The 21,900-nt window shown below is 40.5% G+C and overlaps 2 protein-coding genes across 2 annotated transcripts; both read right to left on the bottom strand.

Moving 5' to 3' along the window:
* Nucleotides 1-3,516: 3,516 nt before the first annotated feature.
* Nucleotides 3,517-12,485, bottom strand: LOC309718558 (palmitoyltransferase ZDHHC12-B-like). The gene is made up of 5 exons (XM_082553927.1): nt 11,915-12,485; nt 10,773-10,906; nt 10,171-10,260; nt 8,353-8,519; nt 3,517-6,526 (listed from the first exon to the last, which is right to left on the bottom strand). The coding sequence occupies exons 1-5, from the start codon at nt 12,009-12,011 to the stop codon at nt 6,211-6,213; spliced, it is 804 nt and encodes a 267-aa protein (XP_082410053.1). The 5' UTR covers nt 12,012-12,485; the 3' UTR covers nt 3,517-6,210.
* A 2,468-nt stretch (nt 12,486-14,953) lies between these two features.
* On the bottom strand, nt 14,954-21,397 carry slc25a25a (solute carrier family 25 member 25a). Its single transcript, XM_082553385.1, has 10 exons — nt 21,113-21,397; nt 19,412-19,538; nt 19,183-19,270; nt 18,798-18,909; nt 17,520-17,678; nt 16,817-16,969; nt 16,614-16,721; nt 16,347-16,514; nt 16,094-16,244; nt 14,954-15,963 (listed from the first exon to the last, which is right to left on the bottom strand). The coding sequence occupies exons 1-10, from the start codon at nt 21,272-21,274 to the stop codon at nt 15,776-15,778; spliced, it is 1,416 nt and encodes a 471-aa protein (XP_082409511.1). The 5' UTR covers nt 21,275-21,397; the 3' UTR covers nt 14,954-15,775.
* Between the last annotated feature and the right edge of the window lie 503 nt (nt 21,398-21,900).

Here is a 21,900-nt window from a genome sequence, read left to right as displayed (position 1 = left end):
ATATATATAATACACACACACACACATATATATATATATATATATATATATATAAATACAGAGACAATATAAATAAAATATACGAAGGGGATAAATAGAATAAATAGGAATAAAAATAAAAATGAAACATTTGCAGATTATAACTACAGCTGTGAGGATTGCATTCCTTTTACCATTTAATTTCAATCCCTTTTTAAGGTCTGACTTCAGACTTGTGATTGCCAGTGGCCTGTGATTGATACCTTTTGACAGCTTAGAGATTGTAAATAAAAACTACAAAAAAACGAATGAGTAGGTTAAACGAATAGTTCAATATTTTGAGAAATAAGCGCAGAGGCTCAGACAGTGATATCAGTCGATTTCGAGACTCTGCACTTTACAGATTTGGTTGCACTTCATTTTACGCCGCACTGATGAGACTTAACGAGATGGCAGTAAGTTCAAATCGTTCCCTGTGAGTGCCAAGGCTTCCATTTGTCATCCATTCTGTTCAAATCTTCTTTGGATTGAATTTTAAGGCATGCACAAAGGGAGGAGGGTGTAAGCATGTCAGTCTCAGGATCATGTCTCTGCCTTAGAGATACAGCGAGGAGTTTAGTCATTCAGGAGCAGCTTAGAGTAGAGCCATTACTCCTCCACATGGAAAGGAGCCAGGTGAGGTGGTTTGGGAATCTGACCAAGATGCTTCTTCAACACATCCTAGTTGAGGTATTTTAGGAATGTCTAAGTAAGAGGAGACCCTGGAGCAGACCCAGGACAGGCTGGAGGGAATAAATCGCTTGGCTGGCTTAGGACTTGCCTTGCTGTCCCCCCAGAAGATCTAAAGGAAAAGGTTTAGTCTGCTGGCTGGCTGGCTGGCTGGCTGGCTGGATGGATGGATGGATGGATGGATGGATGGATGGGTGGATGGATGGATGGATGGATGGGTAGGTGGGTGGATGGATGTCAAATCCCTTCCAGCCTGGATGTTGTTGTGAAGTTTGTAAATGTAATATAATTATCTGATCAGATACAGGTCATAACTCTTGGATGATTATCCATGGTTGCCAATGTCCATACTCATATTTATTATTTATTTTCTCGTCTTACTAGTGTGCCATAAAATAAAGTGCGAGCATAAATCTTGCTTGATTCCAGCTCAATGAAAGTTTCCCAGCCTGTCTTGATGCTGACTCTAAATGTTTCTGCAGCTCCATCATGTTCAAACTGATCCCATGGCTAAAAACGCTGACTGTTCATGCTGTCATTGATCTGACAGCACAACAAAGATAAATAAATAACCAGGCAGCATCATTTTTTTGTGTTTCTGACTGAGCAAACAAAGTGATAGTGACCCTTTATAATCTCTGCAGAGAGCCAAAGTTTGCCCGGACCGCCAGCCTGCTCTCACCTCCTCCTGCTCGTAGTTTATTTCGGAGATCTGGTGAAAGGTTGAAACAAATCTGATAGAGACAGACACGGGATGCTTGAAGAGTCTATACCTTTATCACCTCTAGATAAATATGCTATGTGCAGATCAAAAACAGGAGGTTCAAAATATAGTTCTGAATTTACAGTAGCTAAACTCTAATAATAGATTTTCATTTAAACTGTTGAGAGAAATGCTGAACTACAAATATCCTGGCTTGTGTCAACTAAGCCCTCACATGTTGTTATTACGACTTCACCTCATGTCGCTGTTATTTCCTCTGCGACACTACACGGGTTTCTCCTTTAGCGGCTACGTCAGAGGGTTGTGCATAAAACCAGGCATGTGCAGCTGCCTGCTGTGGCGATCCTTGTGAAGTAGCTTTGTTTTACACTAAGTGGTTTTTGTAAATTTGCCTCTAATACAGCAACAATTTGGGTTCCTTCATGTTTATTTATAAATGAATGAAGTGAATAACTGTCACACACTTCCCCAACTGTTCATTCTCACTTGATCGTGCATCAGTGCCAAGCAATTACCACATGCATGAAAGACGAAATGTCTCATGTATGATGACATGATATCACAACAAGCATGATGATATCACACAGGAAAGCTACAAAGAGGAAGACCGCTTTGCGGTAACTTACACAAAAACACTGAAGAAGACTCAGATTAAATCGACAGCCTGAAAATTAACCAAAGTTTTAGAAAATGTGTTTGAGCAGCAAATAGATCCCATCGAAACTTTATTAAAATGAGTAAAAAGAACACTAGATTATTCCAAAGGAAAATCATGAGCCATCCCAAAGCCATCTGTCAAGTCCTGATTTTAACACTAAAGAAACCAAAGCTAGGAGATAATCAAAAGTAACAAATTTAGTAGTAAATGTAGGTAAAAAGCTGACTTCATATGCTATTACTTGTTCTGAGCAGCTACCTGTCCCAACACTTGTTTCTGTTCCTCTCCTGTATGCCACGGACACATTCAACCAGAGCAGGTTTACTATTGAAACTATGATCATTTACATGATAGTGAAGTTCAGATTTTGTAGTATAGAATTAATTTGGTTAAATTTCTCATCTCTGGTACTTATAAAGTTTGAAGTGGGCCTGTAAATGTGGACGTCATAATTAAACAATCATCTGATTCTGAAGGGGTCAGATGGGATTACCTCCTGGTTCTTCCTGATGCATATTTATCATAAATGTGCTTGCAGTTTGATTATGTCCACTCAGATGATAACATGGATAAACCTGGGAGCATAAAGTCATCTTCATAGCCTCTTCAGGCCTCCTGTGCGCTGGCGACAGATAGAGCTCGCTTTGTGGCCTTTGCTTATCATTTTCTTCTCCTGCAGAGGTTCAGTATGTGCTGCCGTCTCTATGCATCACTGTGACAGGCTTTGCCCACTGCCTTGACCAAACAGATGAAACAAGCTACTCTGACTTCTGGTTTAAAACCTTTTTTAAAAAAAGTGTTAATTTCAGTCCAACATGTGTGAAGTCATTCCTTTGTTACAGCAGTAGGAAGCGCATGGCACTGTGGTGAACTCGTGCACTAGAAAATCCTGTAATCACTAGCAGTATAAAAGAAGCCATAGATAATCTATTATAGCCATACTAGTGATAAAGTATCTGTATTTTGAATTTAGTGACTCATATTTAGTGAGCTCTACTGATATCAAGGCAATAAAAAATAAAAAGAGGAGGAAAAAGCCCTGATTTTGTTCATGTGCTCCTAGAAATCCTGGAATTTGCCTGCAGCTGGTGACGAGCTGGGGTTCAGATGAGGCCTGGGGCTTTAAAGTGTAACTTAACACCAAATCCATCGTTTGATCAGCAGCATTTCATATTCAGTCATGTTTACTGTACAGGTCACTGATCCGGTTTCAGAGAGATATTGACGGCCTAAGCACGAGACATCCATGAATATTGTTTTCTGGGCTAAATCTGGTCAGTGTGTTACAGGCTTAAAAAGACTGACATCCAATAAAGTGAAAGATGAAATGTCTTTTTTGGCTATTACAAAGACTTGAATTCACAGTCACAGTTACTGAGGCCAAAATCCAGTCGAATTAGGTTCAGAAGTGAGCAGCAGATTACTCTAGCAAGCTTTCAAAACTGCATACAAGCCATTAATTTGAGCAACTCGTTGACAAAATTAGAAGTTTACCCAAAGGGTGAATGGGATTTTCTCCTGATTTGTTTTTTTTTTTCAATAAGGAAAGTCAAAGTTACAACTTCAAACCTTCAGAGCTTCTTTATCACATTTGTATTGTAAAAAAAACAGATAATTACAAAGATACTTATTATGACACACTGAAGGGGCTTTGTGTCATGTTCAAGACTTGAGTCAGGACCTAAATGCGGCTTGCTCACCTGCTCAACCAGGTGAGCCGTAATGTGCCAAAGTGGAACTCTACTGGTGACAGCACCAGAATAAAAATTATCCAGGATTGGGAGGAAAAAGGGTTTATTTCACTGATTCTAGGCATCTTTTTAACAACTCAAGAGTTCCTATTTTACCTTACATTCACACCTGTGGTGCAGTAGTTAGAACTGTCACCTTATAGGCTGGGTTTTAAATTCAGGGTCAGTAGTTGTGCATTTCCCTGTTGATCCTGTATCTGTGGACGCCAAGTCCGAGCCCTGCAACCCTGACATGGGTAGAAAAAGAAAGATGGCTGGATGAATTCACATGCTGGGACATAAAGACTTCTAAAAAAGGCAGCTTTCCACCTTTCACATCTCAGTGCTGTTCAAGTTTTGTTTTGTTTTTTTAACTGGAGTTAAAGCCCCCAATAAAGAAAAATCTGCATCACTGCATCAACTTGGCACTGGAGGGCCTGCTTTCCCTCTCTCAAATATTGTTTTGCAGTTATTTAACCATAGCACACACCATTTTGATCATATAAAGGGATGTATTCAGGGTGTTATGTTGCTCTTTAACAGCTCTGAAGGCCACCTCTGAGCAGGACACTGAACGCTGCACTTGCTGTCAGCTAATTTAAGAAACCATAGCAGGGCAGTCAAGTGGTTTAACTGTTGTAGCACTTTAAGTTTATGCTGCTGAATATTACATGTTACTTCTGTGTCAGTACTGTATGTATTTATGTACTCTATGTATGTACGTGAATCCTGACTGGGAATGTCAGTGTGTACAGATGTACTCTATAACGATATGCATATCATCTGTGTTTTAATGTACTCTTTGTTGTCAATAAATACAAACAGAACATTACAGTTAAAACTTGGTAAAAAATGAACTTACTGACATCAGTTTACAGGCAGGTACCAAACATCAGCAGGTTTAAAGGCATTTAGTGTAAATAATGTGGGGTCACCACTCTCATCACTTAACAACAGAAACCTTCACAGCAGGGATGTCAAACTTCTCCCTTCTGTCAGCGTTACAAATTTCACACATGGACCAGATTGGAGTCTTTGCTGAGCCAATTCTGGCCCCCGGGCCTTATATTTGACAACCGTGCTTTACAGAGAGCAGTGACCAAACCTGAGTGTTTCAATCACATTTAGTGCTTATTTTTGTCTTTTATTCAACTTTTTTAAAAAAACCCAAACAACTTATGTGCCACTTGTACACTGATATTTTAAACACCACCTAACTTCAAGGCAAGAGAGCTCAGTTTGACATTCAGAAAACACTTAACATGGATCTGCTTTTCCTTCTCTTCCTCTTTCTGACTGAAGAGTCAAACATAACTGAGAGCCAAAAGCTGAGATTTCAGACTGCTCTTAATGCTCAGATTCAAACTGTTCTTCTGTTCTTTGTATATCCCTAATATATGATGATGATGCAGCGTGGTTTGCTTTGTGACTGGTGTCTGGTTTCAACAAGCAAAGACGATAGCTAGACGAAGAATAACTCTTCATTAAGTGTTCAGATGTCCTGTTTATGGGGGAAAGTGTTTAAGACGAGCCTTTGCAAACCAGTGGTCACATCACATCAACTAAATCCAACTTCTATACACAGCCTATGCTCTTTTAGCTTAGAAGCCCCGCCCACTGGGTGTTCAAACCTTCTGTTTGCAGATAACAGCCAAACAGAAGACAGTTGGTTTAAAGAGGGAGGAGTTAAAGCAGCTTGTTTCAGACAGAGAACGAACTGAGAGGCTGTACCAAAGATTATTTTGAGCCTTGAATCATGGAAGGCTAGTCTAGAATCCAAGAATAAAAATGAGCCCTTTAATGTGCCGTTAACACTAAGTGCATCTTTTGGTTCATAAAATCACAGGCAGCACTAACAAGGTGCTGAGACTGAAACAAGGTCCAACTCCAGTTATCCTTTCCATATTAAGAGATGTGCGGACTATCAGGTTCTTTTATTTATTTACGTCCGCTGACCTCAAAGTGTAGCTGGAATAATCAAACGGAGCCAGTGACACACGTCAAAAACACCCCCACATGCAAACCCGTGACATCAGCTGTTGCGCATCACACGGTGAAACACCAACACTGAACGTGTGTTTCAATGTTAACTGTAAATACGGGTAAAGGGATTGTGTTAAGGCAACACTGCGCACAGATACCTCTGAGGTTTGGATTAATTTGTTACATGAAAACAAGTCCGAGTTTCCAGCCAAGAACAGGAACTGCTGGGAGCACCAGAGTGATTACAATCCTCCTGAGACGGTCTGCTGTTTCAGTCCAAAAAGTTTCCTTTTGATTTTTGTATCTGGATAAAACAATTAAAGACAAACACTTTCTCATTCTCCTGTCTTCATCTTTGTGAAAATACAAAACCAGTCAGAGATTAGTTGACTCCAGCCTCTGTGGGGTCAGACTGGATTCAACGTGTTTCTGTGGTAAACCTTCTCCCACATCACCGTCCTGCAGATGCAGAAGAAATCCCACAGGTTGCAGAGGACGCCACGGTCGAACGGATTCTCCTCGTCCTTGCAGGTCTTCAGGTATGAGATCCTGTGGCGGGACATGAACTCCCAGGTGGTGCAATTGATAGAAATCAGGTACAAGTGGGAGCCTAGCAGCACCACCACAACCACAGAGAAAATCCCGACTATGCACAACGCTGCCAGCAGAAAGCCATTCACCCTGAACCACTGCTCCCACGTAAGAGCAGGAGAAATGCCTGACCTGAAACACAAGGAAATTACACAACAGGAATAAACTTAGATCTGTTTGGCTATAACAGAAGTTCATCATAAGAAAAAAAATCTGGACTAATTCACTGGTTTGTCCCATAAAAAGTTGTTTATAAGAAAACTAAACATAATTTAGCAAGATTAAAATCATCATCAGTTTGGTTGTTCACAGAATTTGCTGATAAGCAAACAACTGAACATCATAAGCCTGTTCTCACCCTGAATACTGACTAGTAGGTATAGAATGCATGCTTCTTTTTTTAATCTTATATACAAACAAAGCAGAAGACAATGATGAAATGCAAAAAACTGCAGTTCCTCTAAAGTCCACTTGAGGCTTGCTTCAGTTTAAACAAACTGCTTGCCTTCTATGGATAGTCTGCAACCATAGTGAGGTCACCCACTGATCTGGATGCCATATTTTGAAACTGAAATCAAGGTTGAAGAAGTTATCAGCTTCTTGACGCTTGCAGAGCACAGCCACATATGCATCTGTTAATAACAAAATACTAGAAGCGCAACCACCAAAACTGAAGCACAAACTTTTAGTCAAATCCATTAAAAATGCTCGAAAAAGGCATCAAAAGCATAAAAACGCTCAAACTGTTCAGTTCAGAGGCCCAATGGAGAACTAGCTGCTACAGCACACCTGGATTAACTGGTGAGTTCAATAAAAATCCCATTTACTCATTACTATATTGGACGAACTTCAATTTTTAGTGTTGCCACAGAGACCGGCACACAGCAAAACAGCAACGCAGTGGTAACACAAAAAAAAAAACAATGACTCTTTAAAAATGACAGCGTTGGTCACGTCACAGTGGTTATGTCCAGCGCTTATATACAGTCTATGATTTATCTTTGATGAGAAGCCTGCTGCCTGACAGGACAAAAACACTAATGGTTTCTTTTTTGGTTGATGGGGACATCGCTGTAGGCCAGAGGGAATACATGCATGTCTCAATGTTTAAACATCTGCTATAAAACTAAGCGGGATGTAGTACATTACATTACCTTGATAGAGTAATTTAAAATATTACATTTTTCACAGGGCAACACGAAATATCGGTTATGTATTTTTGAGAGTGAATGAATTAACAAAATCTGAAACAGAACATGCTACATCATCTTTGTTGTCACCAATTCTCCTGACTAAAGGCACATTTCAGATTTTATTTAGATGTATAAAAATGGGTGTTTAACAACCACGCTGCCAGCTGTTTGGCTGCCAGCTGTTTGGCTGCCAGCTGTTTGGCTGCCTGTACTCAGAAGCTTGCAAAGTGTAAACTGACATGTTTTTTTTAAATTCATTCTTCTGTGTCCAGGGCAACACTGGTTTCAATAAATGTCATGAAATATTGTTGAAAGGTTTGCCCACATTACCCCAAGTGTTTTCTTTTATGCTTTACTCAGCTGATAATCTCTGATTATTACCCAGTAAAGTTTAATTACCACAGAGCTTACTTCTGCCTCTGTGTGTGCACATAAACCTCTGCTCCACAGCGGTGCCTTTAACTGGAAACCTTAAAATGAAGACGACTTGAACTTTATAAGTGTGCTTAAGCAACCTGTCACAGATCATCCTTACACAATTTAACCACTCAGTTCAGTGATGTTCTCCAAAAGTCACAATTCTCCAAAAGTCACAAGTTACCCAATTCCTTCTAAAGATAAAGCGGCAGAGCAGAGTACACTCAGTACAAGATAAGTTTTCACTGAGTCACTGCTGGAAGGCAAATTGAGGCCACAAATATTCCCAGCAGATAAGGACATTTATCTTAGAGGCTGGAGACGGGCGGAGGCATTTAGCAGACGTACAGAGCGACGTGAAGGCCCGACAGCAGGGTGAGCAGCTGCACCAGCAGGTAGATGATGAACCAGCGGTGGTTCCTCTCTCCCACGCAGTTCTCAATCCACGGGCAGTGGTGGTCGAAGCGATGGACGCAGCGTTTACACATGTGGCAGTGCTTCGCTCTCATTGGCTGCTGCTTGACACACATGGAGAGAAAATAAAATAAAGGTGCTGTTACTAGGAAAGGTTGATCGCTCTCCAGATTTTTTAGATGGTTTCTTTTGGGTAATGCAACCAAAAGAGAAAGTTAAATCCTTCTACAGCTGCACTGATTAGTTGATTAAAAGAAAATCAATCTGCAGCTCTTTCTGCAATTAAATCAGTGCTGCAAACAGACTCGCAGACAACGCCTCAGGGCCGTAAGAACATTTGTTGGGCTGTAAAAGTCCCTGATAAGGAAATAGGGGTAAGATACATGGGTGTGGCTGAGATCAACACAGAGAACATTTTTCTGCCACTGAAAAAATACAGTACAAAAGGTTTTGACTGAGCTTTGTCTGGCAAAACTTTCTTTTTCTCTTTCATGATGGAAACAAGCTTCCATACTTGAATGAACCAATGCACAGGGGGAATTTGGTTAATGCTGGCCTACAACTGAGTCTTTGCAAACTCTGACAGTGTCTGTGAGCCAGTTTGCAGGGCTTATTTAATTATAGAAGAAAAAATAAAATGAGACTTAATGTAGCAAATTTAAAAAACACAGTTTGGTTGTTAACCAAAGAAAATGACTGGACATCATAAATCTTTAAACAATGACAAAGGTGAGTCTGTGGCTCTTCTTGACTGGCAGGTGCAAAGTCTGAACTTCAAAGCAGAACATGTTTATAGCCTGGTGAAAAAAACAGTTTTAACCTTTTTAGATAATGTTTTTTATTTGTTTTTTTTATATAACTTAAACTCAGAGGTGTGGACGCTTTGATTAACAGGCGTGCCAACAAATAAAAGCTGGACAAAGCTGCGGTGACATTACCCATTCGATTTCACATTTTAAGACCTCGGCGTGTTTCATACTTGGGCAGATTTCTGGTGCACAAAGGCGCGTTAAAAGCAGAGCCAAAGCCACAGAAATGGCCTCTATTCCAACAGATACTTCTTTTTATTTACTTTTTGCTTTCCAGTAAGCTCAGCTACCATGTAGCTTCCATCGTCCCATCAAATACTTTCACGCAGTCCAACCAACAGTCAGCCTGAGGTCCTGTCCACACACACAGGTCATGTAAGTGGTGGTATTAGGCTGCTGAAAACTGAGCTTTTCATTAGCTTTTTGTCTCAGGAAAAATTAAGACTTTGTTTTGCAGTGTCACCTTTTTTGTGAGATGAGACTGTGTGTTGTCTTATTGTTTGTTAGTGATACACCTAGGCTTCTGATTGGTCAACATTCCTGTATGGTTAGAGTTATGTTACCACCTGTTGCTGTGGCACTTTTGACAGTTCATGGCCTCGTTTTGTTTTTGAGTTTTTTCTTGTGACTTGTGATGCAAAACACTGTTGCTGTTGACGGGGTCTTATAAACAAAAGAGGAAAATTCCAGTTTTTAAGAAATCCTCGTGTACGTGTGGATGTAGCCTCAAATTCACAATATTTTGAAAGCCAAGTTTCTTTCAGGAGGAGGATGTTTGTGTCTTTGGCACCATTTTAATATCAGCTGCTTCTCCTGACATATGATGCAGAAAGACACCATTTAAACCCAACACACAGAATTTGATGAGTTGGAAATGCGGTCACGTCAAACTTGGTGAGCACTGGAATTTGGCAGCTGGCAGCAGCTGGCAGCAGCTGGTTACCTGCAGCAGGCAGTATCCACAGCGCCTCAAACGAGGGGTCGATGACTGAGGGATCATCGCCTCCATTTCTTCATTCGGACTCTGAGCGCCCTGTGTAACACAAACAGACGTCAGTCACAAGTGTTCACACGCACACAGAAACACTGCAACCTTTCAGCATTAATCACAGGTTAGTACAGGTTTTAGTCCATTTGCTGATAAGAAAACATCACATCACTGCTGACCTCTCCGCAGCAGAGAAAAGGCAGTTAGTGGTCACCACTATTACAAAACATTATGAAACCAACCTTTCACAAAGTGTTTTAATCCTTAAAGAAGGTCAATTAACTGCTTCTTATATAGTGCTTTTCAACTCTATTTGAGCATTCAAATAGCTTTACACAACATGTCTCATTCATCCATTCTATCTAATGTTCTCACTGACTCTGATAAACGCATCAGGAGAAACTCAGGGTCCAGTATCTTGTCCAAGGATACTTTGGCATGCAGACTGGAGCAGCCAGGGATTGAACCTTCTGCCTGCCTGCCTGCTGAGCCACAGCCAGCCCTCAAATTAGGATCTACTTTGAATTTGTAATCCAAGTCTTTTTAATTAAACTCACCTTGACAGTGTCATTGAGCACAAAGCCGGGGTCCATCAGGGAAACGGCAAAGTACAACAGCACTGACAGAACGACCAGCAAGAAGAAGAGAGCCGGCAGCAGCAGCTCTCCCTGCTCCTCACATCTCCGCAAGCCTACACACACACACACACACACGCACACACACACGTAAGAGCTAACAAAAAGTAAGATATTCTCCAAGATTTATGTAGAAATGTGGCAGCTAAATAATCTTGCCCTCCTGTGTAGAGAGAGGGCAACCCTAACAGCGGAAAGGACTTTGGGTCATAGCATACATCCACTGTTTTCATAGTATCAGCTGTTGCCTTCAGAGCGGAGGTATTCTTTGACTTGTTGCAGAACAAACAGATTTAAATTCTCACTTGTTCCTACCACTATTAATTTTTAATTATGTGATTTGTTGGGGTTTCAGGGTGTATGTGTTATCTATGCTGCTGACTACAAAGCACACTACCCCTCAGGGATAATATACTTTATTTTAATCTTGATATTGAAAATGTACAAGAGACAAAAAAACAAAACAAACAAAAAAATCTTCATATTCGTTGAGACTGTAAAGTCACAAGTTGTTAAAACAAATGGGAAATTACTTTTTTCTTCATTATAACTCTACTTGTATACAACTTAAAAAAAACCCATATTATTATATGGGTTCATATGAGTATATTAAGGCCACTGTACATCAGATATTGGATTTTATTTTTTTATTTTTATTTAAAATTTTATTATTTGAATATATATGACAAATTATTCAGTCTGGAAAGGCGTTGCATTGAAATATTTAATTTAAAAATATTTAATTATGATATGACCATTTTTAACCCCAAAAAATATATATTTATTGGAGGTTTATGTATCTATTTTTATTTAGGCTCATTTCTTGTGTTTTTAAATAAAAATATTATAATTTGTGGAGTAACTTGTAACAGCAACTGACAGATACATGTCAGGTGGTAACAACTACATAATTTCCCTTAATAAATGTAGGTAATATAAATAATAAAGATACTCGAAAATGCTCAAGTAAAATAAAAATCCTTGTAATTGAAGCCCAACTACCATTCAGCTCCATCCTGTTGCTAACGGCTAAAAGCTAGCTGGTTGCAGTCTGAGTGACTTACTAGTGTTGTGCAGGAACAGAATGACGGTTATGATCCAGGTGAGCAGTGTGTGAGCGACCCGGACCAGAAACCCGCTCCGAAACACGTTCTGCACCATATTAATAAAAGCACCTGTCACCTGTCACCGCTGCTAACGAGCCAGCTAAGAAGGTTAGCATTACCGAAATAAACACATATATATTAAATAAAGACCGAGAAACTTTTAAATATACTACAAAGCAAATGTAGAAATGTAGAAAATAATCTGGAGTCGATTACAGGCGTAAATACGCATTCAATCAAAAATAAAACAACCGACTTCTGTTTTTATGTTGTTCATTCAGTCTACTTCCTTGTTTCCCTACGGCGGCCTGTATAGGTCAAACCGTTCGAACTGACCATGCGCAAAAGGTTTTCGCAATAGTAAAATACGTCGGCTAATGTTACATTAAAGCACCGTTTATTTTAAGGAAGTCAGACTTGAATTTTGAAATGAAATTATGCCAAACTTTTTTTTAGAGAATTTGGCTATATTCCATTCAACACAGTGCAAATGGCTTGTAACTGAAAAACTAAAGGGACCAAAAATGGTCCCAGGGCCAAAGAAGGGTTAAAAAGATTAATTTCGAGTTTAAAAATCGTTTTTTCCCCATCAATAAAAATTCTTAGAAAACAGTGACGTCACTTTTTTCTCCCTTTTTGTGTGTGTAAAAAAGGTTGACACGAGCATCTGTTTCATTAACTCACAGGTAGTTTTGCGGGTAATGGCTAATCCATTTCTGTAATTAAGTGAGCGCAGAGAGTTTAGCCTGCTCTTTATCTTTGGCTGCCACCGAGAAGCTTCTAGAAACTGTCTGAAGCTTCTGGGAAGCAGCTGATTATCGGAAACTGCACAGGAAGTGTCAAGAAACGTTACTGTTAGAGGGTTAATGTGCCACACACTTACTTACAAATATGTAAGACTTAGTGGGAGGTTAAATCAACATCATTTTTATAAATTTGAGGTATTTTTTTTTATTATATAGCACTTATTGAAGATGTTGTTATAAAACAATCTGACATATAATCAAAATGTTGTGTAAGCCACAAATCATCTTGCTGAGAGCGCCATGAAATTATCAAGTCAACAAATTTATATTAATATTAATAATATAATTATCGGGGGGGGTTGGTTTGGTGGGGGGTTTTTTCCCAGTGGTGGATATAAGTAGGTGCTTTACTTAAAAATAAAAATGCCACAAGGTTAAAGAAAAATGTCCTGTGTTAAGTAATCAAAACCGAAAGTATTCACTATGACACAATGTCTCTTTTCAAGATTTTAACTTAAGATTTGCAGCTTCCAAGTGTTTTTGTTTGCAAACAATAATAATTTGTCACATGCAAGATAAGAAAATAAAATACAGTCTTTTAATTTTGTTCCAGTGTGCACAGGGTGCCAATCCTTCTTTTCTTTTTTCTTTCTTTTTGTTTTTGAAACATATGATAGGACAGAGAACAGGACAAAACCTGATACAGACCAGAACACTTACAAGATAACAAATACTGGTATAAACATTCAAATGAGTGTAGTCCATGCAGGTGTGTGTATTACTCTGTTCAGTGTGAAAGTCTTTTCATTTCTTCTTGTTTTACTTCCAAGGAGCCAGACTTTCTTCTATTTTTTTAGGTGCCCTTGAGCAATAGTTTTCCAAGCTTTTTGAATGCCCTGCTTTTTCTCTCATTTACAGTCCAGTACTCGTAACTGACCGTATTCAGGGAAATCATGAATATTGACCTATGAATCATTCGTGCACAAGAAAAGCAGAAGAAAATCATTGGGAACAGGTTTTATGAAGTGATGAATCCAAATCTAAAATGTTTGGTTTGAGTCAGTATGTAAGTGTCTACAGCCTCTGTCATGGTTCTGAGCTTCATTTGAAACTGTGAAGTTTGAGATGTGAAACTGGGTGGGAAAAGCATCAGATTTTCACCATGACAATGATCCCTAAAACACTGTCAGTGCAGTAAAAGCATGCCTGGATAGAAACACACCACTTAAAATATAAAGAAATAAGTGGCTCAAGACTTTTGCACAACACTGCACATAATTACATTATACTTTCTGAGGAAATTGCGACAGGCCCAGTTACCACAAAAACTGCTAATTAACTTATACCGCTCCACCATCGAGAGCCTTCTGACCTACTGCTGTACTGTGGAGGACAAGAGAAAACTGTAGTGGGCAGTGAGGGCAGCAGAGTGGGCAACTGACACTTCACTAATCCCCCTCAGAGACATTTATACTGGCAGACTTCAACAGAAAGCCAGTATCATCAGCAAGGACCCCTCGCACCCTGGACACTGAAAATAAAAGGAATAAAAGAAAGGAATTACAAAGCTCTTCTTCAAAACATGAAGTTTTTCTGAAATAATCTCATAACATCAAATCCTCCAGGAAGGTTCCCAGGTGTGAAGTGACCCTGAAAAATCTGTAGCCACAATCAGAGCTAGTTAAAATCTCTAAAAAGAAAAAGAGCTTCAATGTTTCCTATATAACTGAACTGTTTGTGAAAGGAAAGCTTGTGATTCCAGATACTTTCACAAACCTTCCCAAGAAAAACTGACAAATGAGTTCAAGGAAAAGTGATTGGGAAAAGGGAGGTAGGAGGTAATATTTTGGACTAGTTGTCTGGAACCATGCAGTTATCACATCTGCCAGACACTTCAGGGTCACTTCACTCTATAAATGTTGCTGATCGTAGCCATTGTGTGCATTTATATACCACGTAATCACTCAATTCTTGTTTTGGAAGCAATGAAAAGATCCACTTTTGGATATTACAGATGCACCACCCAGGCATGTGCAGTTTAAAAATAAGAAGCCTGTCTGCTGAGGTTCCACTTCTGTTTTCATCACATGCACGATCTGCATTAGGAAAACCCTCCAAACACCACAAATATGTAAGACTACCAAACTTCTCAGTCTGGAGGAGTTTGCTGTTTGGAGCTGAAGTGTACCCCTCAGCCTTTTTGAGCTTCAGTGTGTGAATTTCAGGGGAAAAGAAAAAAAGAGAAATGAGACAGATTTATAATTTCCATTTATTTGCATCGAAAATGGTCCATTAAAACACTAAGTCAGCATTGACAACATCATTTAGAGGCTTACTAGCTTTAATTAAAGTGCATTATGCCGTCTGTCTTTTCACTTTCTAAATACACATGCTCTTCTTTAAAATGAAGAAAGAAAAAAAAGAAGAAAAAAAAAAAAAAAAGCAGCCCTTTAACCTGAGGTGAACATTAAGTAACATTCAATTAAACAAGAATTAGGGCGACTAAACACATCAACGATCTCATTGCATCAGCAAAGTTTCTTTTCCCGCCCCGTTTTCACCATTTCAGACAACTACACGTAGTTATCAACATTAAGGCTGATTTATGTAGTTGCACATTTTGGCTCAAGATTTACTTCCCTTTCTAAATAAAACAATAAATACAGGACGGGTGGTAATAAATACTCCGGTCAGTCAGTCACTCAGTCATTCATTCAGGGGTGGAGAGAAATTCAAACTGTGTGCAAAAATCTTCCCGTCTGGGACAATCATTTCACTCCGTGCATTTTAATGCTTTATCCACCAAGATTCACTCAAGAGAAGAGCAAAAATATTTGGTCCTTGCTTCTCATACAGTCACCGTTCAGCTTCTCTTTAAAGGTAATAGCAGCAGTCACGACATCCTGAGCTCACAGAGTCCATAACCTCCACCTCGTCGTGTCCTTTCTAGTCTTTCATCAGCTGACATTCACAGAATGAAATGGCTCCGCGAACCTCTGGAGGGGCCTGAAAGCCCCCGGGGGGATTCCTAGCATGAGCCTTGGGAGGGTGAGGGGTGGGGGACTAGGGAGCCTTATCTTGAGGTCACTCCCAGCTGTGTCTTCAGGTGCTCGTACACAACATAGCTGATGCTGACGGCAGGGATGACTTTAAGGAAGTTGGGGGCCAGGCCTCTGTAAAGCCCAGTGGGCCCCTCGTTCTGCAGGATCTGCCTGAAGAGGCTGGACATGGTCACCTGCTGTTGGCCGCCATCTACTGCAGCTGAAAGGGTTAAAAATGGACAAGCTTAGACTTGTGTTCAAATACAGTTACTATCCAGTTATTTTTAAGTTACTAAATGTATAAAACCGTCTGCTACTGATGGAGTAACAGGTCAGTATTGAGGCCTCACCTTGTGCTTGCATGCGGGTTCGGACCAGAGCCAGGGGGTAACTGGCGAGCTGACCGCAGGTACTGGACACTGTGCCGCAGGCCAGCAGGACGAACACACCGGGGTCTGTGCTGTTGGTGCCGTACTGCTGGAGGTAGGTGTTTTTTAGCGTCTATGGAGAGAAAACAAAAAGGTCAATCTACAGTCTCAGTTTGAATTTTATTTTGTAGGAGTTCTGGGGATTTCCAAACAATGTATGCTTGTGACTGCTCACCTCGTACACTGCGAGGTCAATGCCCGCATAGGGCACGATGCCCAGCATGTTGGGGACGTATCCTTTGTAAAACGCGCCGAGGCCTTCTCTTCTGAAGATCTGCTTGGCGCAGTCAGTGATACCAGCATACTGGCCGGTCTTCCTCAGAGCGAGACGGGTTTTAAGCACCTGGAACAGATTCAGTACAGATAACGTCAGCTTTGACTGTACAGTCGCGACAGAGGCATCACAACGCTACAGGATAGATCTAATTAAAGAGATAATCACCTCCATGGGGTAGATTGTGCTCTGGGCAATCACTCCTGCCAAAGATCCTGCAACAAACCGCTCCAGGATGCTCAGAGCTTTCTTATCACTGCCGATTAAACGCTTAATCTGGAGAAGCAAGTTGAGAAAGAACAGATTAGCAAATGACATCAAGAACACTGTGCCTCGTCCATTAAACCCGTCCCTTGATAAATCCATCATACCTGCTCGTAAGCCATGAACTTGAGGGCCGACTCGGGGGCAATTTTGAGGATATTCACACCATTTCCTCGCCACAAGGACCTCGTACCACCTTCTTTGATCATCTGCATGAGTCCGCTCATGATGCACATGTTGTTGGTTCGGGATCCGTAAACCTGGGGGAGGAAGAATATTGTATTTGATTAAACTACTACACTAATTATGGGATGACTTGGGCATGGTGCCATGTGGGTCATCATGTTTTTAACCAAATCTAAGCCAACTGGGTGAATATCTAATCAATAGGACAAAGTCTCCTGACGCACACCATGGGGATGATGACACATTTAGTATGGGTAGTTTGAGCTTGGATGACGCGAGTACTATGAAGCCAAGGGTGTGACAGCGGTTTGAGAGCAGTCATTGGTCATTGCCTGGACTCTGGCCCCTTGCCGTTACACACTGTTAAACGTTAACTTGCTTGTGAGCGTTAGGTGACGGGCGCTTGAGCAATTTCAAACCATAATGGTCACAAATACTCAGAGCTAAAATCTCAGTAACGTTTAACATGTCATGCATCAGCGGACACTTTAAATGCCCGACAGCTTTAGTCATAAGACCCACAAGCGGAGAAATTTCCACAACTTCCTCTTCACAGGCCCATCATGTGCCTGCACTTGATCAACAGCTGCTTCAAGTGTATTAAGAGGTCCAAGTCGATCTTACCTGCATCGTGACTTTGAGTCGATCCAGGGGGGCAGTGCAGGTCCTCGAAACTGCTCCTGCTCCTCCACCTGCGACCAGATGTCTCCACCACATCCCAGTCTGCTTCTCCTCAATGGTGAAGTCATCGGGGACCATGAGATTCTCTCCAACATCGAATATCTGATCAGAAGATTACAGGAATGGTCAGATATAGAGAGCAAAAAACCCCTAGTAGAGGTTTTAGTCATTTTGTCTCGGCAACTAACAGAAATTACTCTCATTATGGAAACATACATGAAGAGATTACAAAGGACAGAGTGGAGGTTAGTTTCACATGGACCACTCTTGAACATTTTGGAACAGGACCCATTTTGTGTCAAGCTTCTATTCTTAACCAACATGTGGTAAAAATCCTTTGTGTTAACATCTGAACATTTCTCTCATGTGGGCCACATGATGGTGAGCTCATGTGTGACTGCAGGTTAAATGTGTAAGCATCCCCCCACCAGCACAGCAAATGTCAGAACACGGGGATTGTTTTCAAAGGAAGACATGTTGAGAATATAGGTCAGGGATCTGTTTAAAACCTCTAGCTTTCCCCCCTTTAAAAGAAAAAACAAAACAAACCTCAAGCATTTTGCCTTCTTATTCTCTCTCTGGGACTCTTATGGAGATAAAACTGTGCAGGTTGACATCTGACCTGACTTTCTGCAGTCTGAAATGATCCAGCACTTTACATCTCTGCTCAGCCTGAGGCCGGCTTGTGCCGCCAGGCGAGTCTGCTAGTCTCATTAGCTCTAAAATAACTTGTTCTGCCCCTGAGATCAGAATGTGTTCCTCCGGGAGCTGTGCTATATTACATCTCCAGTCTGCACCTGCTCTGACCGCTGCTGCTGCTCTCCTTTACATAACAGCACCGAGACAAATCCTTCCAACATAATCCTGCAGGAAAGAGCCCAATTCCTTTCATGGCCTAAGAGCTTAATTGCTGACGCATGGTTTGTGCTCATGGCCTTTCTGGGAATTTGCTCTTTAATTGACCCACTCAACAGGAGGGTGTAAGAACTTTTGCCTTTGCTATGTTATTGTTATCGCATATGATGATAAAGTTATCAACCAAGAATAGCTAAAAGTAGGACATGTGAAAGGTTATGCAAGAGCAGAATTTTCTACTTCTCTTTAATAAAGTTAATTTTGGCACATTAATGATTTGTCTCTAGTTTTAGGCTCTGAAGGTCAAAGCAGCAGATTTGTTCCCTTTTTTGGGCAAAACTTTTGGTTTCAGTGTGAAGTACTAACCGTGGAGTGTTTCCAGTAAAGGATGATCTCAGGAATGTTCTCCGTCTTCTCCACCATGGCATACTTGCTCCAGTCTTTACTGCCGATTGTTATCATGCCGTTCTTATCCATGCTTTAAAATAAATAAATGTATAAAATGATGAGACATTGTTTCCTTAAAAATAAATAAATAAATCAAAATCTAAAATCCCAAAGATTAAAAAGATATATACACACACATATATATGTGTATATGTGTGTGTGTGTGTATATATGTGTGTGTGTGTATATATGTGTGTGTGTGTATATATGTGTGTGTGTGTATATATGTGTGTGTGTGTATATATGTGTGTGTATGTATGTATATATGTATATATATATATATATATATATATATTTTTTTTACCTCTTAAGGACTTTCTCCGCATGTTGCAGAGAAATATGCACACCAAGGTCACGGAGCGACTGCATGAACTCTTTAGGGTCAACGCGGCCTTTAAAAGGAAGCAAAGACACGTTGTGAGAAAATGCGTCCTTCACACTTAAAGCTGCAGAAATGACACAAAGTGAAATTCGAAACCACTCGAGGAGTTTCGTGTGAAACAAAGAGCATGACTCTATCTCCTGCCACATACCTGCATTCTTCCTGTCGAGACTCTTCACCACAAGCTTCAGGTCTTTCTCGTAGTCTTGTAGATAGTGAACAAACTCCTCAAAGTCCAGCTGTCCGTCCGAGTTGTTTTCTTCCCTTTTTAATGTTTTCTGTGAAGAAGAAATAAAACCAGAGTCAGACAAGACGGCAGAATTTGAATAATCTGATTTACTGATTCCAATCCAGTGAGTCAGCTTCATGGAGGAGTAGAAGGTGACATTTAGCAATGGTATGCAGTAGTCATCTCCCCTGAGAGTTTAACAATGTCTTATGAAACAAGTACAGCAAGTTTGAAATGTACCTTGTAACTGATGCCTCCCAAATGATTAGACAAGTGACCATAAACCAGCCCTGGAGACCCACTGGCGCATTAAAGGTGTCCCCTCAGCTTGATTTTTATTACCCAAAGGGCAGCTATGACCATTTGCCAGGCCACAAGCCTCTTGGCTTTCTTGAATGACATCTATTTCTCCTGGGCCTATTAGGGTATTAGGTAATAACACCCTTGTCCATCTTCACCCTCAACTGCAGGCTGACCCAGCCAACTGCTTTAATCCATGTCTAGGTTGAAACTTGCAGGGCTAAAATAAGACCGGGATATACTGCTATCATTGACTGATACCGCCTGACCTGCTGCCCAGACCGCCTGTAGGCATATGACTGAACCCGATACCCAAACTGCAGATATTTGCAGCTTGCACCCTACTCCCTGCAGGAGTGCATCAGTGTGACTTAAAGCACAGCTAAAAGGGCCATTTTGTGCCAGTTCATGAAGCCTGAGATGCCAAAGACAAACTGCTGCAGACTTTAAGTCTTTGCATAACCTTGATTAAAACACGTTTAAAAACACAATTATGAGCAAATCCTAATGAGCCCCAGCCTCTTAACCCCCCAAAAAGGCCCATAGATAAAATGTACTGGATAAGGCACTGGGCACCTTTTAAAACTTGAAATAATGACAGATTTTTTTTAGAGTGGTTTCTAAACCTTTTCTTCCCAATAATTTAATTTGTGTTGACAGATGCATTTAAAACAATCACATTGTTATGAAATCGTGAAATTAAAACATGAAAAGTCAGTGGTGGGTCAGCATTCCTAGGATTACAGATGCACCACGAGTCATAGCTATATGGGATCTGCCTGCCCCAAAACCATCAGTTTCAGAGTAGTAAAAGACCTCAAGGACATCAGGGAGAAACGCATGACCTAGAAACGGGAACAGCTAATTAAACAACTTTTGTACTTATGCACACGATTTACTTTTTCTCAGTTACATATAGCGAATGATACCGGCTTCTAGCTGCCCTCTTTCAGTGTAAGCGCATGGCCGGAATTCCTTTTTAGGGTGGATTTTCCCCATGTAAGCTGAATGGCAGTCTTTTTCAGCCCGAACCGGCTCGGTTAAGTTTTAAAGTTTGCAGTAACAGGCTTAAATCAACAAATATTGATTACTTTTCAATGTCATTTAGGTTAAATACAGATGTTACGTTAAAGTTGCAGCAAAAATGCCCGGAATCTTCTCGTGAATTTTCTCGAAACCGGTCTTTTTTGCGGCCTAGTCGTAAGGCTTTTACTACTGCGCGCTAATCTTTCCGGTCGCCGGAGTGAACGGATTTGTGGCGCTCAGACTAATCAATGTTACGAACTAGGTTATTCTGACTGTGTTAGTTAACTTATTTCCTACCTTTCGCCATCGTTGGTAGGCTGAAAACTCTTGGGACGGCAGGAACACGCTGAGTTTGTTAAAAAGAGACTTCAACTCAGATGGAAGTCCGTTAGACTCGAAATATTCCACTTCAATCGGGTCCGAGTTAGACACGGGGACGTAAAGGCACAGGCCGAGCATCTTTGGTAAATTAAAACTTCAATAAATAAATAAATATCACAAAGTTGCGTCTGCCCTGTCCGGGACAATACTGAATGCCGGTAAGGAAGGACCGGCTACTAAAGAATGTCAGAAGTCCACGCCTCTTCCAGAATAGCTACGTAATTGGTCCGTCCCTCGTCAATGAAGACAAAACGTCATTTTTACTACGGACGAATAACTGAGGCCGCCCATTGATGGGCTGGACTCGGTCCCGCCTTTTCCTTTCTTTTTTTTTGTGTGCGAGTGAGCGAAGGAAATTGACCAATCCTGTGGCCGGTTTAGTCTGCAATTTGAAATATTAACCAATCCTGTTTTTCCTTCCATTGGAAACTGGCGGCCACGGGGTTTACATTACGGCCTATGTGCAAGAAGCTCCGCAGAACGTCTACATAAAATAAAATAAAATTTGAAGCAACTAATTATTATATGACCACTTAATAGATTTTAATTCAATATAATAATTAACAAAAACATAAATAAATCTTTATTGATTGAAAATATAATAATAACAACAGAAAATCCACAAGTAGAATATTAAATTATTATAATAAGAAGAAAAGTATCTCTTTATTTGTACAGAATATTTTAAAAATTATTTTAAAAAA

The sequence above is a fragment of the Aulonocara stuartgranti genome, assembly GCF_965226115.1.
Source record: "Aulonocara stuartgranti genome assembly, chromosome: 12".
Classification (NCBI taxonomy): Eukaryota; Metazoa; Chordata; class Actinopteri; order Cichliformes; family Cichlidae; genus Aulonocara; species Aulonocara stuartgranti.
This window is presented reverse-complemented; position numbering and strand designations above follow the sequence as displayed.